The sequence below is a fragment of the Papilio machaon genome, chromosome 15 (assembly GCF_912999745.1).
Source record: "Papilio machaon chromosome 15, ilPapMach1.1, whole genome shotgun sequence".
Classification (NCBI taxonomy): domain Eukaryota; kingdom Metazoa; phylum Arthropoda; class Insecta; order Lepidoptera; family Papilionidae; genus Papilio; species Papilio machaon.
In genome coordinates, this window is record NC_060000.1 from 529,825 (window position 1) to 553,728 (window position 23,904).

The following is a 23,904-nucleotide window of genomic DNA, read 5'->3' on the forward strand; positions in this document are numbered from 1 at the left end:
CTTTATGTCTGTTATGACTTGTTTACAATCCATATAAAAATCGACTTAGCGCCGGATTAACTCGTAAAAAACGAATGCCATTATTATTCTTGACATTCAATACAAGTCTTTGAGTATATTCAAAGAGTATAACATCGTCAAGTTATTATGATCATAAATTTCACAGGTCCTGCGCCTATATTATATTTAAAAGTACACTCTCACGACTTTATATCTAAATTGGGTTATCAGACAACAATCGTCTACTACTATCTAGTTTTAAACAATTTTAATGTAATTCAGTAAATTATACAACTTTTTTTGCAATACCTTTAACGTAATTTACAACTCTTACCCTAATTTTGTGTTTCAGAATGGTAAACAGTTCAAGTGTGGATTCGAACCCCTGACCAATTTTCGGATTCTGTGTCATAAGTCATGTAACTTTTGATTCTTTCTCATTAACTTGATTTAGGTTCGTAGTAATTATTACACGAAAATATGAACAGTGCCATTTATTTATTTAATCATCAAAATATAAGCGGTTTGTAAGTCGTATCCGATGACCCAATATTAGAATCACTATGGCGCCCTTACTTGCAGAATTGAATGTTAGAATCAGCACGATCTCCTCGACCTAAGACGACCTAAGCTTTCGAATTGAACAAGAGCTATTAATAAACGAGTGTTGCTCACTTTAACATATTGAATTCGTTTGTAGCTAAGCAGTATGAACTGATTATAGAATAATATTTCGTTTTATCCTGTTGAATGTATTTAATAACCCTCACGGGTGAAAGTTGCAAGAATCTGACAGCACTGATGTTAAATGCTTGCATTGAACTTGATCATGGTCAGTGTCGCGGGGAAAGACTGCGCGCGCGCCGCTCGCGGACTCAACAAGTGCGACATAATCTTTGCCCGAATTACGCGCGAAATAATGACAGTATCATCTGTTTTATTAATGTCAATAATTCTATTATCTTTGAAGTAAATTGATTTTATGCAAGGACAGTGAAAAGAGATTTAATAATGAAGCGAAAATGTTTATGAAGCCGGACGTTTTAAGATGTGTCGTAATTTTATTGATTGTGTGTTTTGTTATTTGTACTGAAGGAAATAAATCAAGGAGAAAAATTCGATACAGTGATGCATTTAAAAACAATTTAAGTCACACATTTGATAATCGTACGAGTAAGGAGAGTGCCGGCAGGGGATTTTTTTCACATGGTAAGTTTATTTTTAATGTATAATTTAAGTAAAAAATAAAATTGGCCTCTACCTATGCAATTATAATCGTCACGGCGTTAATTTTTACAACAACAAAAATAATTTCACTTAGATTGTAATATAAAACTGTTATCGATTTAAAAAAAAACGTTAATTTACTTGCAAATTATATGATATCCATTTTCCGGTACCATAAACTCTTGATATCGAAAAAAAAATGTTTCGGAGGTAAAGGCTGACTGCACCAGATTTATCTATCTTTTAATATGAATAAATGTCGCGATCTTTTGTTCTCTGGACGTCGTTTATTAATAATTTATTAGCCATTTAGGAAGGATTTAATTCATGTGAACAAACATCAATTAATTTTGTTGAATTTTTTGGCGGATAAAAATGCGCACGCTGGGATAAATATTTATTGCTCGTCTCAACAGTAATATTATGTAAAGTAATAAGAATATACATTTTATTTGGGTTTCGGTTAGATTCCATCGGAGTGTTGCAGGCCTTAAATGGAATTCGAAAATTAACTTTTTTAACTTTTATACGATTGTGTAAGATATCAACGAATTAAATCGTATATGACTTGTAATTGAATTAAATATTACAAATTAGTTATATATTAGTGACGTTTAAGTCATTAAAAGTAACGGGTTATAACAATTAAGGCTCGCTAATCCTATGGGTCAGGCTAACGTTCTCAGCGTAATCCAGTTTTGTAGCTCGCGGCCGATTTGAAGCTATGCAGATAATGCAATTCTGAGCTACGATAGGTTACTTTCGACGATTTTAAAAATATTTTAAATTGCATTATTTAATTAAAGCTATGCTAGAGGTAATATTTATGCCGTTTCCATTTAAAGCGGGAAAAAGACGAAGCCTATTAAATATGCTTGATATTGCTAATAGTATGTTGTTTAGTAATAATACTTTTTTGTCATAAATATATATAATAACCTATAGATGGAGTTTTTCATAGAAGTTTGACGTCTAATCCAGAGTAGATTTTCGGAATGTCATTTTATATTTTAAATGACAACACTGAGATAATCTATCCGGATTACGCATCTATAAGTATCTATTTCGTATATGTTTCATTAAATAGAAAGTTTTAAATAGTACTAATAAATAATTACCTATCTGTTAAATGATTTGTTAAATTTATAATCTAGTTTTAAAATTCTATTTGCAAATAGTTCTACATAATGAGGTCTGTTCACACTTGAGCCTACTAATTTAGGCCACTGCCTAGATTTTTCGAATGTCTGAGCTATCGAAGACCTTCTTATCTTTCTGCTCTTCGAATTAAATAAATGAAGACTTAAAAATAAAACTAATCGAATACTAAGAAGACTGACTTAAATTCTGTCATATTATAGCCTTTGAAGGAAGAGTCGCGCTACAGCTAAAGAAGTCTGTATTTTTTTATTATTATATAGGCTAAGGTTAACGCGAATTCGTCCACTCTTCGCCTACCCGGCACCGTGCAGCCTCGCGCGCGTATTTTTTTAACAACGTGTCTCGTGTCTTGTGTACTAAACATTCCATTTAATAAATTGGTTGTAATTTACATAAATTTCGCTAATCAATATCAATGTACTATTAAAATTGCGGTAAATTTTAAACAAGTTCTACCGGTCGCGAGACGTGAGGCATGTCAACTCTGAATATAGAGTAACGGACTAGGCAAAGAGCTGCTGTTTCTCGGGTGAGATAAAAATGACAATCACAAAATGTGTATATCGTGTTAGAACTGGGGTAAAATTAAAACGTTTTTATGAACGCATACTGACTCAAAAATTTACAAACTTCACACTTGACCACACAAGTAAGCGGGTTTAGAACATATTGTTCGTTCTAATTTGAAATAGGGGAATGGGAATATTGTAGGTCCTGTCTCTTGAATGTCAATGATCTGCAAGCAACTGTAACAAACGTCCTCTAGCAAAAACTTGTAACTTGACATTGTCCCGAAATTAGGTATTTGAGAAATTTCCAGTTTATGTCTTGATGCTTTGAAAAGTTGTCCGTTTAGTTTTTACTGCCGACTTAAAATAACTTAGGTAACCGGAATTGTTTGGTCTATTTGATTTTTTTGTGAATGGAAAAAAAAATGTTTAATTTATAGTTATAATTATTTTTAAATAACTAGGTTAAGTTATAATTAAGGACATATTTATAATAATCTTTCATAATTTTTTTATTTTTTTGATATGAAGGTGAATGTTAGCTTTTGTTTTCTAATAAACCGTTCTATTTTTTCTACCAATAGCTTTGTAAATAAACACTCATAGACTTTAAAACAAAAAAAAAACTTATTCAAATCTTTGACGATAACTGTGTAGTTTACCCTTTATTTTATGTACTAAGTATTATATTCTCACACTGAATAAATCTTAACATTGTAAATAAAAGTTTTAATTAACTTGAAATGCAGTTTTTATGAACATAAAATCTGTTTGCGGACGAGCTTTTTCCCTCCTTCGGTAACATTTAGCTCCACTTATCTGCACAGGTCAGCTGTTTGAACAGCTGCATTTGTTCGTATTATTTATATGCTAATAAGCTATCTTATGCAACATCACATTGAGCGTAAAGAGTTTTAAATTTTATGGAGAATGGAAAACTAAGCGCTAAAAGTTGAACAACTGATAAGACTGTTTTATTAAAAGGTACAGGATCAAATAATAGTAGAAAAACAAAATTGTTGGTAAAGATCCCAAGAAAAATTAACGTCTGTCTCTGTAATAATACAGTCGTGATCGCTTTCATCTTAACCGAAGTGGTAAGATATTCGACTGTAATTGTTAGTCGTGATCTCATGTAAAAAAAAACAAAAAAAAGGTTGATAATGCATAAAACATGCGCATTCAACGAATGAAATAAAACAAAAATCAGATGCGCATAAATAACGGACATCTTCAAATTGTTGCGGCAACACAAATAAGCAATAACTTTCTACGGCAGTGCTACCGCTATAAAATTAACAAAAAAAAACACACGCTCGCCGCATAAGGAGATACCCATTGACGTCTACAGCGCACCGGGAATCGATTAACCGAGCAGTTGTACAGTTGCGCACATATTTGTTTAATAAAAACAAATATAATATTAATTTAAATATCTTCACAATGACTAATTTATTAAATCGTAAGATCTTACAAATATATTGCTAAACATTTTTTTCTTGAGACTGGGAATGACGATTGTAATACCGGATTTTAATAAGTAATAAAGAAGAAATAAAAGTGTTTTTAAAACAAATGATACTAAACTAGAGCTTGTTATTTGGCTGTAGAAACAATAGCCATCTGATACTAAAATAAGTAATGTTGAGAGGAGGTATATGTTACTAAATGTAATCTGGTAGTAACGAGTTTAATAAATGAGTTGAACAATTATGTATGCGAGTGTACAGTTGTAGGGTAAAGAGTTCAGGTGTTGTAGTAATACAAGTCTCGTACTACACTATTCGACCCACTTCCCTACCGCAAGGGACTGGAGCTGACAACACTTGGGGTAGTTATAGAAAAAAATCGAATGAATAAAAATTGTGAACTATTTTCGATGTTCAAAGAAAGATTAGCCAGCTGAGACTAGTGATGTTTTAAATTTTTGATCGATATTTTATAAAGGATTATGGTATTAATTAAAAATGTCAAATAACTTTAAATTGCGGCGGGTAAAACTCGCTCTACGAATATTACCATTAAAGCCAACAAGGCCTCGTTGAATATTAAGCGTAATTGAGTTTCAAACCGCACACCCCTAGCAGCCTTACTGAAAATGCACGCGCGGTTCAACCCTCAATTAGTGGAAAATATTCGCATATGGTAACCCACAGTGTTCTATTTTATTAATAAATTACCTAAAAAAGCAGTCAATAAAATTACATTTTTTCCAAAGTAGTCAAAAGAATATCTAAAATTCTTTACAATACGATAAATGACCCACTGAAGATTGAATAACATACTCATCGATAACTAATAGTCTGTTTAGATTAGGTTTATTTGGTAAGCAAAAAATGCAATTTAAAAAAAACTTTAAATATAAAATACATGTCATGTAAAATATGGATACTTTAATTTTAGGTTGGTATAGATCAACTTTCGAAATTATCTATTTATTTTTCATATGGGAATCGATCGGATAATATCCAAATATGGATATGATCCATTAACTACGTCATCGATTGATTATATATTATTAAAAAAAATTACAAGAGTAATTATTGTTACATGAATAATTTTACATTAAATTTTCTACTTTTTGAGTAAATATACAGACATTACAAAAACATTATCAAGCGCATTTGTCAAAAGTAAATTTGTCTTAAATAATAACTGTTGTATGATTTCGCAAATAAAAAATGACCGTACATGCAAAACATTAAGAACATTATCCGATACGTGACAATGTAACATAAAAAATTCAAGTGTGACCTGAAATGAGATAACATGTACGTTTGGAACCTCTGTTATAGATAGGGTTGGCAAATTTACAAAATTTTAATCTTTCCCGTTTTACGAGATTACGCGGCTCAAAAATATTTTAAACGTTTCTATGTATAATTATTTTTGAGTGACCTTGAGGTTTATTAAAAATATTTAAGTTCAAGAAATAGTAAATTAATTAGAAGGTATGTCACATTGTCAAATACCAATTCATGTCTTTTTTTAAACATATAGATTCACTATATCTTTTATAACAGTACATCCTGCTAAATTACTGTTTATGAAGTTACATTTTAATTTGTTAACCCCTTATTAGGTCTTTGTCAGCCCTAACGTTTGTCGTAACCCTCGTGTCCGGGTCATGGGACTGACTTATTTAAGTAATGTTTTCCTGTACATCCACATGTTATGGTGTCTTGCAGTTACCATATTTTCAAAATGAGATAAAGTAAAATTTATTTTAAACTAATCAATATGATTTAAGTCAAACATCCCCTTTTTTAGAAGGAGTTCCCAATTTTTATGGGATTGAGTTATAAAAGTTAAAACAGTAAAACATATAGACATATCGATGGGCCCTATGTATAAGGGCCAAAGTAACCGATTGATGATTTTTAATTTATTATGTTAAAAGCTACCTCTTAGTTAACAACATGCACTAAAGAAAAGGGCCTATGCGGCCTCTTTTCCTATACTATTGAAACTTTGAGAGACTCTCCTGAAAAGTTGTCAATTTGCACATTGGCCTTTATTTGTAGGAGTCATCGATATTGCGGTAATAATCGTGGTTGAGGTCACGTTTTATACGAATGGTAGGTTTATTGCGTTTAGTTACCGTTGATAGGGTCCGAGAAAACCAGTACTGTTGTATCGTGGCCAATAGGTCCGGCACTTAAAGAGGAAAACGTCTTAGTAACTTCAATGCAGGTTTTTAAGAGGAATGATGTCCCGTTTGCCTACTTCGATAAGACCTCAGGATAAACTAGTACAAGTCTATACATTTTATTACTATTAGATGTTTTTTTTATAGATTTTTCTATTCATGTCATGATATTAGGAGGGGAGGGGTCAAATATGACTATTAAGGGGTACATTGGTAAGAGTAGGCCTAGGAAGAGATGAATGGCGAAAAAAGGTGACATGATAAGAAGGGAGGGTCGACTGAGATGGTGGAAGATAGATCAATCTGGAGGTCGAAAACTGTCACGTCGACCCTACATGGTTTGCTTTTGGATTTATAAAAAAAAACATTACATTACTTCGGAGATTAAGTTGAAATGTTCATGTTTTTTGAAGATATCTGTGTTCACGTAGTCTTTGCGATTTATTTGTATCTTCGCTTAGTAAATACCCCTTCGGCGTTCACGGTATCGCATGCGATATATCAGAACACGACAAACATACGGAAGTCGACATATTTACTCAATGTATCTTAAACAAACACTGTGTTTACAATTGAAAATGAACTTTATGATTAAAGCAGTAGATTTATTTTAACTTGCATGGTTGGTATTCGTGGTGGATGTTGTCTGTATGTTCAGGCAGAATTTATAAACCATACCTGTCTCAAGAATATATCGATGTTCCATAAATCTGTATGTCACAGCTACCTTGATAAAATGTTTCCATTGTCAAAATATTTGTATAAAAACATTTTCATTTTCTCTGAAAAAAAGTAACGTAATCGGATTTTTTTTATAATTATTCTCGATGCCACGATTTAGCAAATTTTAAGTTACAACAGTATGCTAAGGAACCTTTTGATTGATCGTCGGCTGTGTAAATAAACGAATTGGATACAATTGAAACCAAAGTTAAAACGTAAATATACATAATTCTTCGATTGAGGTTGACAACCCTCTTAAGACATCTTTGATATAAGATATCTTTCGAAAAAGGAAAGAATATATGAGTACGTGACACGAATAAAGCACAATTTATTTAGGTACAAACAATTGAAAAAGATACAAAAGGTGTTCTTGATGTTTATAAAACTACCCACACATTTCAATGCAAAAGGATTATTTACAGTTATAAAAAATCACCTTTCGCGTTTTACATCTCAGCTAACTGTGGGTTACGATTGTTGAAGTAATTGTGTAGAATCACTAGCTGTCGCCCGCGACTCCGTCTGCGCGCAATTAAAAAAAAATTAATAAGGGTATGAAAAATAGATAGTATCCGATTCTCTGACCTTCTGAATATGCATGTAAAATTTCATAGAAATTGATCAAGCCGTTTCGGAGGAGTAGGGTAACTAACACTGTGACATAGACATTTTATATCTAATATATAAAATTCTCGTGTCACAGTTTTCGTTCTCGTACTCCTCCGAAATGGCTTGACCGATTCTCATGAAATTTTGTGAGCATATTCAGTAGGTCTGAGAATCGGGCAACATCTATTTTTCATTTTTTTTTAACTGCGCGCGGACGTAGTCGCGGGTAACAGCTAGTATAGGATATAGTTATCCCTATTATTTTCTTTGTTAAAACAGAGAGAACAATATGTCTCAATACAAATATTACAGCAGTGGAAGTCTTCGTCCTACATGACATATTTGTGACGCATACATACAAAATGTCGCCAGCACATTGGGTCGAGCCTTATTTAAATATTTATTACCATTATGATTTGAAATTTGGCAATAAAATATAAAATACGCACACTTTCGTTAGGTGCGGCTTCGAGAGTCCTTAAGGTAAAATTATAGCTTATTCAAACGTAAAAGTTCTTTGAATTTTAAATGTTTAAACATGTTATCGTTATGATTTTTACATATGAAAATGGGATTTTGTGTTGAACACACAAAAAGAACAAGAAAAAAGAACTCACTTTCGTTTCGTTCTTTATCTAATAATCTTCTATATTACTTGGCTTACAAAAACAAGTGAATGTATTATCGTATTTAAGATTGCATCGTTCACACACGTTGTGTACTTTCGATTAATAACTTTGTGAGATATGAAGTGGTACAGACAGAGAGCGAAATCTTGTCGTTGTTATGTTCGGCCGTCATGCGTGTCATAATGTTACTAGGTAACTTTATCTTAATTCGCTGTTCTCCATTCACTCTGACGTTAATTTTGATGTTAAACAATGTTTATAATCTACAACTGGTACTCACATAATTGGACTATATCTAATATATAAAATTCTCGTGTTACGGGGTTCGAACTTGAACTCCTCCGAAACGGCTTGACCGATTCTCATGAAATTTTGTGAGCATATTCAGTAGGTCTGAGAATCGGCCAACATCTATTTTTCATAACCCCCCCCCCCATTTAGTTTTTTTTAACTGCGCGCGGACGGAGTCGCGGGCGACAGCTAGTCTTATATATAAAATTCTCGTGTCACGGGGTTCGAACTTGAACTCCTCCGAAACGGCTTGACCGATTCTTGATGACTGATGATTCAAGATGACTTTGTCATATTTGCTATTGCAAGTTCATTGATTAGGTCTTTTTGTACAATTTCAGTGTTATTTTTTTTTTCATTTCACTGATTGTCGATATTATTTACTGATTATATTTTTATTATACCGATAAGTTTTTTGGTATACCATTGTTGTACCTGTACAAAACAGAGAAACAAGTTTGATTGTTACGAGTGACAAATTAAACTTGTTTCACATTTAACTGTACATATCGTAAAAATTCCAACTGCCTTCACAAACGCGAGAACAATGTCACTGGCTATAATGCAATAAAACTTTATGCACTGCCATTTTATTTTACGGAAGCGATCATGGTTCAAAGATAGCGGTGATGAAAGACATCGACAGCTGTTGTGACGACTGAGATATCCCAGTGTCTAAAGACATGAATTTTTACTTATTATTCCTGTTTTTCAATCAATCAGAGACAGAATATGTTTTTATAAAAGTTTTTTAATAGTGGGAACCCAAAGTTTGATTTAATTTTTGTTATTCTGTGAGTTATTTAAAATAAATAAACACGATGAACAATTCTCGAAAGTCTAGATTTGAGCGTATTCGTTAAGACTGAAGTGGTTGAACGTGATTGACTCCAGGTAGCTTGATAACTAGACACTTGAACTAGTACAACTACAAGCTGAGAACGGCTTGTACTTTCTAGCTCGGGGTTTTACCGACGCGCAAGTCTAAACTATCATGTATGCGGATTTAATACCTCCACTTTAAGGTCCTATTTACATGGGTGCATTTTTAACGCCGCGTTAAATCTCGACCTTAGTGGCTCTCGAGCGACGAACACCTTAAAATTACTTTTGTTCCGTTCGCCCAGCGTACAAAATGCAACATGTGCCACAAAAAGCGTCGCGTTTTAAAAACGCTGCCGTATGAACAGTTACATGGAAATGCATTTGTTCTATATGAACGTTTTTTAACGCGCGATAAAAAAGCCCCTGTGCGACTGGGGACTGAACACTTAACCAATTAAATGTAAACTACACATCTACATTCGTATTTTCTTGGATATCCTAATAACTGTTTATTTAAAACGTTTTACTTACTTCATTCTTTACTATTTAAGAATATTCCTTTATTTTCTGGTCTTCAACAGTTTTGACAGATATTACAGACGAAAATGCAATATAGCAAAAAGTAACAAATTCGTGTAACCTATAAATCGGTCTCCAATAGGAATAACAAAAGTTTTAGGTTATGAAAAGATGGTGCTTTTATGTAATTTTGTCAAAGCAATCTTAGTTACCGATCGAAAAACGGATTTCTAAGTTAATTAACTACGGTTCTCGCACCGTGTGGCACTGCTTTAATTAGAGCTGTTCATACACGCGACACAGATCTCTTTGAATTAAAGCCACTGATAACATTTCATACTTATGCAGGATTAAATTCTGTCTATTTGAATTGAATTTACGTTGTTTTATGGTAACTTATATGTAACTTTTTTCAGATTTCACAAACTAATTATTTATAATTAGTCTGTGAAATGTGAATTATTTAATAATTAGTTTGTGGAATCTGATACGTTTTACCCAAAATGCTGTGTTCTGTGGAATTTATTAACAAATATATTGATAAATAAATTACGTTGGAAGAAAAACTATAAAACTATTTGATGGGAAATTTTTGCACTTAATACTTGAGTATAACATCAAAAAAAAAATTCGTATAACATGTCCTGATATCAATTAAAATAAGAAGACATGGGATAGGTATATATTATGTCCACTTTATTTATAAAATGTTCGATGTTAGCGTGAAAAAGCTTAACGTTGCTCCATACGAAAGTGCAAGAAAAGGGGAATCCGATTATGGTAACGAGATGTTACATCTAAGACCACAGGGGTGGCGAACTGTAGATTAACTAAGATTACTTTGTAACGTGTAATTGTGTATTTCTAACTACGTTTTATATTTCTTGAGTAGTCCCCATTAGTGTTATACGACTCTAGACATCAAAAGACTTAAATAAAAACAATAGTTTTCCGTGCAATTAATCTGCTTGAACTTCTTCAATAGTTTGACGAATAAAAATAAAACATTTGTTAGCTAAAGGTGTATTAATAACTCGTAAAAATAAAAGATTTCGTTATTGATTGTTTTTTGCTGGTGATATTTTTGTGACACTGGCAAGAATAATTTAAAAATTATAAAAAAAATAAACGTAAAAAGGTTAAACTACGACGCGCAGTGAGTACTGGCCACGCAACCCCGGGGCGGTGTTGTCGCAACAAACAACGCAAATATTTAACAATAAAACGTTTTTCCAATACATTAACTTGAGGGCATTCCGATTAGGGTTGAAACTCTTATGTTAGCAATTAAACGACGGTAGAAATAACAGTGAACGTTAACGCAAATAGCGGCTTTTAAGCAAACTTTTACGGTTATGTAACGAGTGTGAGAGCCAACCCTAACGGATACGGAGCTTTCATTCCCTATCAAATAAAGGCGTGATTACATTGAGGGCTGACTCTCGTTTGCATACAAATTTTGATAGCATGTCCTGATGCCGGAATTGTCTGCTCACAGTAAATTGCCATCTGTTTAACGCTTTTATAGTATACTTTGGAATTATAAACTCGTTTTAAAAGTGAACAAAGAACGACTTCTTTTAATGAAATAAAATTGACATTTTATGTCAAAAACTATATCTTCGAAAAATACAATAAAGATAAAGTGTGCTTGTACGTGGAAAAAAGTGTCTGTAACTTAATATACCATTGAAATACGTTTGAAGAGCTACTCTAAGAACTCTTCTGCTTCTATGTAGCTCGCTTTTGTTGTCAAATTTGATTAGGTGCCTCCTGATCGTATCTCTCAAATCTAGTTTGTTATCAGTTCTCGCTTTGAGGTTAATTCGATTACGTAGTGCTCTTTAATACATTTCGTAAAGGAGTAGCTAACGCACTAAGCACTAACGATCTGTTAAGTGCTTCAAAGTTAATATTCCGTAAACAACTTATAATTTAAATTTAAACCTTCAATACAACCGTACATAAAGTGTTTTGTTAATTAATTGATGTAGATATTGTACGATATAATGACGAGGTAATATACCTTTATAATGTTGTGGGTTGTGGTTGGTTGTACTTACTGATAGTTGGTTTTTGAAACCAAAATTTCCGTTTAAAACATATTACACATAGATTTTGATCCCAGAAATATAATGCAGTTTTAATGTCGAAGGTTTAACCTGGTTTAGTATCTAGCCAATTTATAAATAAAGTAGTATTCGTAAAATAAAAATAGTAAAAATGCTCGACAGCCCTAACAACACATCGACTTTAACGTGGTATGAAATAGTCGCGAGGTATTACTGCTGTATTGCTATTAAATTTAGAGTGCATCACGTCTGTTCTAGTCATCATGTTGTGTATCAAGTTAAGTAATGTCTATTCCATGGTTTTTTGTAGGCCAGAGGTTGTGAACCATTGGTCCGCATCAATGGCACAATATTTGTTTTGAGCATGTCATTGATCACAAAATTCATTATGCACTACGAAAATCGTACGAAAAAGTGAAGTAGGTATTATATGAGGAGCGAATATTTGTGGCTTCTATGCTAGGAAATGTTCACAATAATCACAGTCAATTTTTTTTGACAACTTTTTAAAAACGGTTATCCATTTGGATAACCGTTTTTGTCATAGGAGAACAGACAGTCGTAGTTATTATTATCTTACTAATATTATAAATGCGAATGTTTTGATGGATAGATGTTTGTTTGAAGATACATAAGTCTCAAACGGCTCAACGGATCTTGATGAAATTTGGCACGTTTTTTTTTTTAAGACATATATAGAACATAGTCTGGAAGAACACATAGACTACTTATTAATTTTTTTTTAAATTCTGCGAGGACGGTGTCGCAGGCAAAGGGTAGTTACGCAATAACTAAATAGTTGTACACATGACTGATAGATGGTTGGGCAGACTTGAACCAAAATATTATCAGCAAAAATATATTTGGTTTTCAATCGATTTCAATTAATAGTAGTTGATGAATTTTTCATTAAACAATTCAGTTGAGTAAAACGACACGAATATAAAGGTTGCAAAATGATCAGTAGTGTCGATCTACTTTCTATACCCTAGAGTAACTATAGAAAGTAGACATTGCCACTGTTTTTTATTTATTTAAAGATTGCCAGTATTGAATTTATAAAAGAAAAAAAATAGCTCTTTGGTAACTAGTAATTTTTTAAAACAACCAAAGAGATTATGACTATATGCAATTGAATTATTTTAAATTTCGAATTATTGCAGTCTAAGTTCTTAATAAATAGGGTGATAAAAAAGGGAAACTATAGAAGAATATGTTTTTTTTTAATTTTATTTAAAAGCGTGTTTTATGGTAGCATTGATTGACAGTGATTGCTTCTATGTCGGGTCGACATGTCTACCCTCTGTCGGATTTATGTCTATTTTCAGACATACCGCAAACCACAATATTGTTTAACGGACGAGGAATTTTGCTGAGAATTGAATTTAAATGTAATCCTTTACAAAGAAAGTGAGAATTTTAATGTTTTTAATTTTACCATCCCAAAAAAAATAATTGTGAAATGTGTTTATATTTTTTAGGTAGGTTTTGGATCTGTTGAGCCGTTCTGCAGATACCTTCTAACATTCATCCATCCATCCATAAATCCAAACTTTGGCGTTTATAATATTAGTAAGATATTCATTCATATTTGAACTTCTAACACACCATTTAATAATAATTAACTCTGAAGCAAATATAACATGACTAAAACATCTTATGAACTATCACTTTCTAATAAATTGTGCTTTGAAATCATTCTAAATAAATTTAATGACTGGTCTTTTTAATAACATTTATCAGTTGTACCATCGACAAAATGTAATGCGGTGAAAGTGTACTCTAACAGTACTGACTGACTTCTAAACACTTGTTGTCGGACTTGAATTTTTGTAACGAGAAAAAATAAACATTCCGCTTAATGCTTCAGTGATATATCTAAATGGTTCTGTATATACGATATATTCAGTATTATTTAGTTGTTTTTTGAAAAAAATAATTTAAACCTTATTGTATTGTTGTAGAGACTATATTTGTAAAATTAAAATATCAACAAAATTATATAAATTTCGTCTCAAGTTGATCGATATTAATTAATTTCGAAAATGTAATTGAAATTACCACAGAATTAATAAGATTAATGTAAATTTAGAAAAAATGATTTATCATTTTTTGAAGAAAGAACCCTAAATGGTGTGGAAAAGTACAAGCAGCTACAAAAAGTCCAAAACACCGTGACTAACTCTTTTTAACAACAGTGTTTTGGAAGTTACAACTAAAGGCAAATGGACAGGGCTATCGCTTTCCTGTTACACAACGAAGTCGACAAATTAATCAAACAATTAAATTAGTTAATCATATTCAAACATCTTACAAAAATTGATTAAAAAAAATATTAACTATATAAGTATAATTTTTAATAATTGAGTTTAATTAAGTGACAACCTTAATTTTTTTTGTTACCTACAAGTTATAATTGACTCGTATGTTAAAAAAAAACTTGTAATTGTGTTCTAGTCGGATTTAAACAGTTAAAAATTTTAAAACAATTTGGAAATTTTTTGATTCAGTTTGCGAGCAAAGAAATGGTAGTGGAGGTCGTTATTATAAATACATAAAATAATCATTCAATATCGTTAAGTGTAGGCAGAGACTTCTTTCGACGACATTCATAAGTCTATAGATATATGCTAGTCGATTGATAATCTTTGTACCGTCATTCTTTTATATGTCACTAATCTGATTGACATGCTAACTACCAACATTGACACTCACTGACATAGTTTTTAAATATGACATAGTTTTTATATATGGTTACTTCCTATGTGTTATTAATTTTTACTAAGCTATGCGTGCGTTGGGTTGCCCAGATGTATTATTTTAATATTACACGATAATAAGAAAGTCTCTCATATTTTTTGTCAATTTAACTTTCTAGAACGGTGTGTAATAAGGCAATGTACACAATATATACAAAGTACACAATGTACACAATCAAACTTACTTAAGACACACAAATCTATATATATAAAAGAATGCCGTGTTAGTTACACTATTTATAACTCAAGAACGGCTGAATCGATTTGACTGAAAATTGGTGGGCAGGTAGCTTAGAACCAGGAAACGGACATAGGATAATTTTTACCCCTTTTTTTTTAATTTTTTATTCCGCGCGGTCGGAGTCGCGGGTAAAAGCTAGTAAATTAATAATTTTCCTACTAATAACGTTGCAAGTACTACCGCTCGTCTCTTACAGTATGAAAAAACTTTATACATATAAGATGGGAATTATACGGAATTGCATTAAAGATTAGAACTATACGTGAGACGACAGCGATCGAAGGATTCTCTCCGGTGCTAAAATTTACATTTTACTATTCCGAGTAAAACGGAAAGCGCACGACGGAGTAAATTGCTATTCTTAAAAGATCTGCGATAAATTCCTTACTTTAAATAACTAAACCATGAATCTTAATCACTATTATCTTGCAAGAAAATAACTCGCTATAACTCTTAAATGGCTCTACATTTTTTTCCAGTCAAATTAGACAGTTACTAGTGTATATAAAAATATGGAAAAGCGACCGCCAACATTCGCTTGTCGGAGAGGCACCTCAAAAAAAAAAAAACGAATATCGCTTATACTCAAAAGTATATAAATGGATGGGCTTGAATTCACGAGATATGGTCGCCTCGCTTCGTATCGACAATTTTACAAAGTGCCACACTTCCTGAGCAGTACCGTTGGCTATCTACAAGGAATATAACGTTCGACGTCGCTTCACTATACCCACGCCGGGGAAAGTGGCGTCTTCTAGAGGAAGCACGTTACCTATTTTTAGCTGTATTTTGTACTCTATATCACAGAATAGAGATCATCAGAGACTTTTGTTATATCTAGCTAGTTTGTTTTCGGAGTTTGGTTTACCGTAATGTAATGATAAGGACGTAATTGCTATTATTATAGGTGTAAATAAAATGGTTATTGTACTTTGTAAGTACTTAAAATTGTTAAAATTTTCGTTATTAACTAATTAGTTTAAAATAATAAAACTCATATTAAAAAGTACATAATGCATTATTATTTATTTAACAAATCATAATGTAAGGTTTTTAATTTTTTTTTCAATTTTTGAAGTAATCTCTCTACCGGTAACTACTCTGCGCGACTCACACTAAGGCAATGTTCCAGTACCTACATTGTTACCCATTTAGAGTAAAGTCGCGAGTTTCCTTAAAAGGTTTATTTTAAAAAGTGTGGATTCTAAAGAATATATTATTATTACCTTCCGTATACTAATGTATACAATTACTTACCTCAGTTAAGCTATGTTAAATGTGTCATTTAGTATATACAAACGCGATTTTAGTGTCTAAATACTGATACAAAAATATCATATTTTTGAGACAGTGTACGTGTGTAGTAAAAACCTAAAGACGAGGTGTTAACAGACATATTTCTGCAGGTGGTCTCTTCTCCCTGGGCAAGGTGCTGAACTTCTTCCCGGTGGGGGGCGAGCGAGAGTGTCGGCCGGAGGGGCATACTCTTGCCCGCGCGGGCATCTGCCTCAATCCCTACGATTGCCGGCAGCGTGACGGCAAGGCGGCCGGCGACTGCGCGCACGGGCTTGGTGTCTGTTGCGTTTGTAAGTATATATGACAGTTCAGAAACTTCTTTTTAATCAATAAACCAGCGTTTTGAGCGATGATGTGGTTGAAAGATGGTACGCGCTAGTTTAGTAAGAGCTTAGTCAACGTGCTTTTGAATGTCGCCCTCCCACATATGGAGGGCAAACTGATGCCGGCAACTTGTTCCACTACTTTGTTGTACTCTGTACAAAGATTTATTGCTCTAGAATACCACGAATTAGTCCATTTATTACCCCAGATCTAAAACCACTGGGGCTATAGATGTCCATGTATACCCCCTATGAAAAATATAACATTCTGTGTAATGTCAGTTCATTATCAACAGTACTACCAGAAATAAAAGTGTGTTTTTTTTTTAATATAACAATAAGTAGTTTTTAAAGATGACTTAAGTAAGACAAGTTACGGCTCTGCTGATATGTAGTTAATCTCCTTAATAATTACCGTTGTCGGCACGATTGTACACAATTACAAAGGATGTTAGAATTTTTACAGAAAGAATACGTAGACATCTTTTATCCTTTGGGTTTATAATCAGAGGGAATAGAAAGACTAACTCAATATCGCGGTGTAGTAATTAGGAATAACTTGTACTATTTTTAAAATCATCATATTCTGGTCAATGACCTCGTTGTCAAAATTGGATAAACTGTAAAACTATAGTCTGCAATTGACACTATTTAAATAAGACTGGCATTTTAGAAAGGTTAATTAACTAAATGGTATAGTTGATCAAATATAATTTAAGTCGTCGCCAAGTTTTAACTATAAGTTTTCCAATGTTGGAGTAACACAATCCAGGACTTGTGAGCGAAGTTTCTCGTTTAAGTATAATCGAGACCAGTAAATCTGAAAACTTTACTAACTATCCTTAACAAATTGATATGGTATAAGTTTGTTTTATAAAGTTTTATTTAAGTTACGAACCATGATTTTTAAAGAAGGTAGAAATATGTAATCATTTTGAATCTCACGAAATATTATCCTTCTTCGCAGCCACGTAACGCCCAATGCTGGGCGTAGACCTCCCCCAAAGATCGACACGGTGATCGGTCCTGGAAATAAAATTTCTTAAATGTTGCCTACCTTTAATCAACCTAGGAGGGGATGCACAGAAAGAGAATATATCCTCTTCCTACGCGTCTCCTCCTCCGTCAAATCTATTGCCCCTTACCCATACTTTCCTTATAAGAAAAGGGTGGCAAGGGAACGTGGACTAAAAAACCAAACAATTTTAATACTTGAGTAATATTTCATTTTGTTAAGTTATGACTTACTGTAAGTTATGTTTATTAACCTTTTACGAATCTGTTTAACTATTGGAAAGTAGCATAAATTGTTAAATAAAGTTGACAGAGGAGCGATTGTCTGCAAGTGCTGGCATTGTCTAGTCCGTGCTGCCTGAAACCACAGCAATGAGGCGATTGTATGCAACTTTCACGGATGTACTAGTTTATTAGACGTTGTTATTGTGGTTTCACTTCTATAAGAAGAAATCTTTATGTGTCATATATTACGTTTGTTACGGCGAAGGAATAAAATCTTGATCTAATTTCCATATATCTGAAAAGAAGTCAATCAATCAGCACTGAGCCAGCATTATTATTATTAAACAATTTGAAAACCGGCGGCTCCTTGAGCTAGATGACAGACGCGACGTGCTGAAAGCCCGACCACCTGTAATTACGTGAACGGTGCGCTCTCATGTCCGCAATGTGCGAGGATTTTCGCAAACAAAATTGGCTACATAAGCCACATGCGAGGACACCAACGTCAAAACCGGAGCTGAAGACAGTCGCCGTGGGCGATATCGGCCGGGATTACATCATTATAATTTTTATAAGCTAAGGACTTGATAAGTAATTCCAGTAACTATTCTACTTGGCCTTAACGTCATTGTGATCTTAGTTTTAGGACGTTATTACATCCAACATAAGAATTATATTTTTAATTCAATACCGTGTCGTTTACGTGTCGTGATGCATAAACGAACGTATCTAAACAAACTATAGGCAGTCATAGCGGTATGTTGGCAATCGCATGTTAAATGTCTTTTGAAGCAACTTTTAACGAGAACGCAAGACAGTTTGCGGTCAGATTCAGACATTTCATCTTACATACTTAAAACTTACGGATAACTTAGATGGAACTTTGTTTAATGATACGATAACAGTTATAGTTAAACTTATTCATGTTATAGTAATTTTATTCTACATTGGAATGCATTGTTTTCCGTTTTCATGGTCGTATTTTAGGTTGTTTTTGTTTTTTGAAAGATCGTTTATTTAAAAAAAACCATCGGGAATATAACGGGTAGTAGATTTTTACGAGAACCTTTGAACATTAGTTATGTAATAAAGTTTAATGTTACGGAAGAATATTAAAGTGAACCTACTTCATAACATATATTCCAACAATTAAAATGAAATTACATAAACATAAAGAAATCATATCAAAATATAATTTGTTGTAATTTAACAAACTGTGTAATTGAGTTTTCATTGCCGAAACACGTGCAAATATATACCTAATATCTTGAGATAACAGATGTTTCAATACAAGTGTCACGACAGTCGAAACCTACAGTAAGACAGTAGTCATTTCGTAATTGCATAGATGAACATAATCTTAATCCCTTAATGTACGAATTAATCTCGTCTCTATCTGTTAATATACAATTAGATCTGAAATAATAATTGTGTAATTGCATTGCTTAATCACACGAATTATATCTACTAATTAATTTGTTGGTTTTAAATATGAGATTAATATTATAATTAGTTTAATTAAAATTAACTAATAAATTAATTTAATGATTAAATTAAATTAATAAATTGATTAATTTTTACAATGTTAATTACGTTAATGTAACATGACTTACGTAAACCTATATACATAACATCACATCAACGAGCGATGTAATCAATAAACGTACAACGAGGCAGTGAATGCGTTTATAATTTGTTCCAATAAGGTATGTAAATTGCAGGTACCCGTTCTCAGCACGCGACGCGACATCCCAATTATAACGGAATACAGAATAAGTTGCGATTTAACATTGGATGTCATTAAAATGTTGCATTGGACCGCCTTGATGCCACACATACTCGACCGGTCATATTATATCTTACTAATATAAATGTTTTGATGTATGGATGGATGTTTTTTATTAGATACCAGAACGGTTGCATGGATCTCGCTGAAGTTTAGCATAGATGTAGAACATAGACTGGAATAACACATAGTCTACCAGTTAAGTTTTTTAATTTTGCGCGGACTCTCTGTCTTAAATATTAGAATGTTTATGAGAGATGTTGTTTACTTAAAAAGCGCCAAGAGACAAGATCATGTTCGGAGTTTGATTATTGTCGTGAACCATAGCTTAGTACAAACCAAGAGCTCAGTTGGAGTGGTTACAAAAAGTATTACTTAGTAAATTAACTAAAATCTGTTAATAAAAAAAAAAATCATTAATATAGACTAAAATCTTACGATACTTAAAAAGCTTTTGTGACTATAAACAAAGCTCTTTGGCGAAAACTTTTATTTATCCCGATAACGATTCTTTTAATTTTAACGAATAAAATTATAATTCTAAATAGCTATTTTGACCTTCGCAGTAAAGATACTAAATTACTTTTATTGCTCGTAAAATTTTTGAGATTAGAAACTTTTGTCGTAATTTAGAAACTGTATAAATTACATTATAATTCAGCTGAAATTTATATGAACGTTCTTAATACTTACTTATGTTTCATGATATAGACAAAAGGAGTTTTGGGAACCAAATAATCTATTAATTTTCAGATTAAGCATCTAGCAGCATTACCTTCATTTTGATTAAAAACTTTTGCCGAAAATTTCATATATATTTTATATCATATCTTAACACCACATTAGTGGTCTGTTTTCAAAGAGAATGTGGTACCTCACCGTTAGTTACACTAATGTGTCTCAGTCGAGGTGACGTGCGGGGGCGTGGTGCAGAACAACCTGACGTACTTCATGTCCCCCGGCTTCCCGGACCTGTGGCACGGAGACCAGGACTGTGACGTCACCGTGGAGAAGACTCACGCCGGCATCATGCAGCTCAGGATTGACTTTGTGCATTTTACTATAGTAAGTGTTGCAGTGGATAACACTATTAATTTTGTTTATATATGTATGTTCATATACTTATAAAAAGTGCAGGGTCTTCGGCATATCACTAACCAGACTAAAAAGTTCATAATTTACTTTATGTCCATGTTCTAAAGGCTTCATGACTCGTTTCTTTCATTACATTATTCATTACAGTCTGGGTTATCGTTGTTAAAGTCTAATAAAATTAACTTAAGCTTATTATCATCTTTGATTCATAAAAATCATAATGTGAACCTAAAAAAATCTTGAAAACCTAACAATTACAAATTCCCGAGCATTTCGACTAATTATAATTAGTATGACGTAGTAAAAGAATTGATGTTAATGAAATTAGCGCAGCTAAGGCCGGATCAAATTAGGTAAATGTAATAAAGAGCGGAGCCGTGGACAGTTTTAAGAGGACGGACAGCGAAATTCAATCTACGGAGTTTCGGATTTGTAACGTTAGCTCTCTTAGTCGCTGACTTCGTTACGTATTTTGGGATTCTACTGACCTAATTGTTAACTGCAAAAGCTTTTACGTTTCAGTTATTAGAACATTAATTAATATTTATATTGTTTCATTTCTGTTAAGCTTTAATACATTTGTTTATTCTTTTCAAGGGTCAGCCGAATAGAACAACAGGTGAATGTGACGAAGACGCCTTAATAATTGGCGAAGGAGCTACCAATTTTACTGTATGTGGACAAAATCATGGACAGCATCGTGAGTATTTTAAAAGCTATCATTAGGATGTTCAATTCGTATTCCTCTTTTTTTTAGTTAAAATCTCCGTCTTTTATCTTTTCAGTGTACTACAACCTGCCATCCGGCAGTGTCAGTCGGGAGGCCGACGAGTTGCCGACAACGATGTCGACGCGGGTCCGGGTGCGGGCTCGCGGGGCCGACACGCCGCGGATTTGGCTGCTGCGGCTGGCGCAGTTGCCTCTCGCACACTCCGCTCCGCACGGCTGTCTGCAGCACTACACCGACAACAACGGTACGTGAATACTGTCGCCCATTTGATACACACAACGACGATACGTCACGATATATACAAGATAGCTGTTTTTTAGTGATAGCCAAGGTGGTTTAGAAGGTCCATCCTTGGACAGCTAACGGCAAATGAAGTTGCCTGTGGCAAAATTAGGCTGAACACCTCTGTCTTAGCAGATGTCATGTATAATTCACAGGAACAATAAAGACGTTCAACTACGCAGTGAACGGACGACACCTCGCATCGCACGAGTACAAAGCTTGCATCAGGAGGAACACTGGCTACTGCGCCGTACGGTACTGGCCTTGTGACCCGCGCTCCTTTAGAATTGGACCCTCCTCTGACGCGCCCAGTGTTATTGATCCTACTGGTGAGTACTTGTTCTTATACGTTTTTGCTATTTTTATCGTGTAAACTATTTAATAGATAGTATATTGATAGCAGAATAATAATTTTAACCATGGTAGTTATTCATGATGATAGACTATTTCTTAGAGGAAAAATTAAAAAACGTCTCATTTTCTAAATAACTAAAAAGAAACGTAACAAGTACATGAATTATCCGAAGTTCAGACAGTCCGCAGATGGGTGACATGATGCCGGCTGACCAGACACAAGATGACACCATCGAGGGTTCCGGCGCCGAGCCCGGGACTGACGGAGCTGTTGCCACACCCGCGCCCAGTCTGGCTTCCAGGGTAACATTTATTGTCTTATATTAACTGGTTAATTTATTGTTTATTTTAGCATGTTCATCCATTTAATAAACAAAGAATTCATTGATTTTCTATTAACAAAAGACTGATTCTTCTAACATTAATTTAAAATTAAAAATTAACATGAATCAATCATGATATCTAATTCCTACCCTGTAGTTAGCCTAACATTAACTGCGCTGTAGATCTGGAGGTTTATGTGGCCGTCTTGGCTGTGGGGGCAGAGGCGGGCTCGGTCTCCGGACTGGTCTCCGGGCTGGTCTCCGAGCCGGTCTCGGCGGTCTCGCAGCTGGTCCCGCTGGTCTCCGTACGTGCAGCACCTGGGCGTGGATGACAAGGTCCGGTACTACGGCTACGGGTACTTCGGTATGGGTGTGGTGGGACACGGCCGCTTGCGCTGCGCCGACAGGGTCACTATACCCTGCGAGAGCGAGTTCTTCGTTGCGGTGAGTTCATATTCTTTCCATCCATCCATCCATTCAGCCTCGTAACGCCCACTGCTGGGCATAGGCCTCCCCCCAAAGATCTCCACGATGATCGGTCCTGTGCAACCCGCATCCAGGATATTCTCGCAACATTGACCAGATCATCGGTCTTCTTTACTTTGTCATAACACGAATTTAAGATGAATTTGGAATAACTTAATTTTTTTTCTTTCATCTTTATAGTAACCTTGTTTTTTAATGTTAACATTAACAATGGTAATTTGTCTCGAGAAGATTTAGAAATTGTTTCAATATTTGTAAAATGTATCCGCAGTCCTCAATAATGTCGGGGGGTGTGTGCGACCCCCACCACTGCGGCAGCTCGTTCTGTCCGCGAGGTGAGAGTGACTGTCACGTGGACAGCTCGATCAGCCCGTTCTCGGTGTCGGTACATTTTGGTCCCCCGACGTACAAGAAAGACCCGGACGAGAATATCGGCATGTGTCTCAGATATTCACAGCTGCCTTGTGATACATAATTAGATTGTATACAGATTCTTTTACATTTGTAAGGTTCATTCCATTTTAACACATTCAGTGCCATAAACATGCTCTGCAAGCTTACTACATAAACCGTGGCAATTAATGTGTTAACCAATCTGTTTAATTTGAATTTAAATTTAAATTTTGATTTATATTTAGTTTCTAAACTTAAGATTTTTATTTATAAATGAGAAATGCCAAATATTTGCATTAATTATTGCAATTTAAGCTATTAATTAACTTTAAAAATGTATAAATGTGAAATAGGAAATGTTATTGTATTTTTTTTGGTAA

At 33.7% G+C, this 23,904-nt stretch overlaps 1 protein-coding gene across 1 annotated transcript; it reads left to right on the plus strand.

Moving 5' to 3' along the window:
• The first annotated feature begins 846 nt into the window (after positions 1-846).
• LOC106718299 lies at positions 847-23,685 on the plus strand. The gene is made up of 9 exons (XM_045681321.1): positions 847-1,209; positions 16,624-16,803; positions 20,766-20,926; positions 21,554-21,656; positions 21,742-21,930; positions 22,124-22,297; positions 22,501-22,625; positions 22,829-23,089; positions 23,403-23,685. The coding sequence occupies exons 1-9, from the start codon at positions 1,023-1,025 to the stop codon at positions 23,604-23,606; spliced, it is 1,584 nt and encodes a 527-aa protein (XP_045537277.1). The 5' UTR covers positions 847-1,022; the 3' UTR covers positions 23,607-23,685.
• Positions 23,686-23,904: the final 219 nt, after the last annotated feature.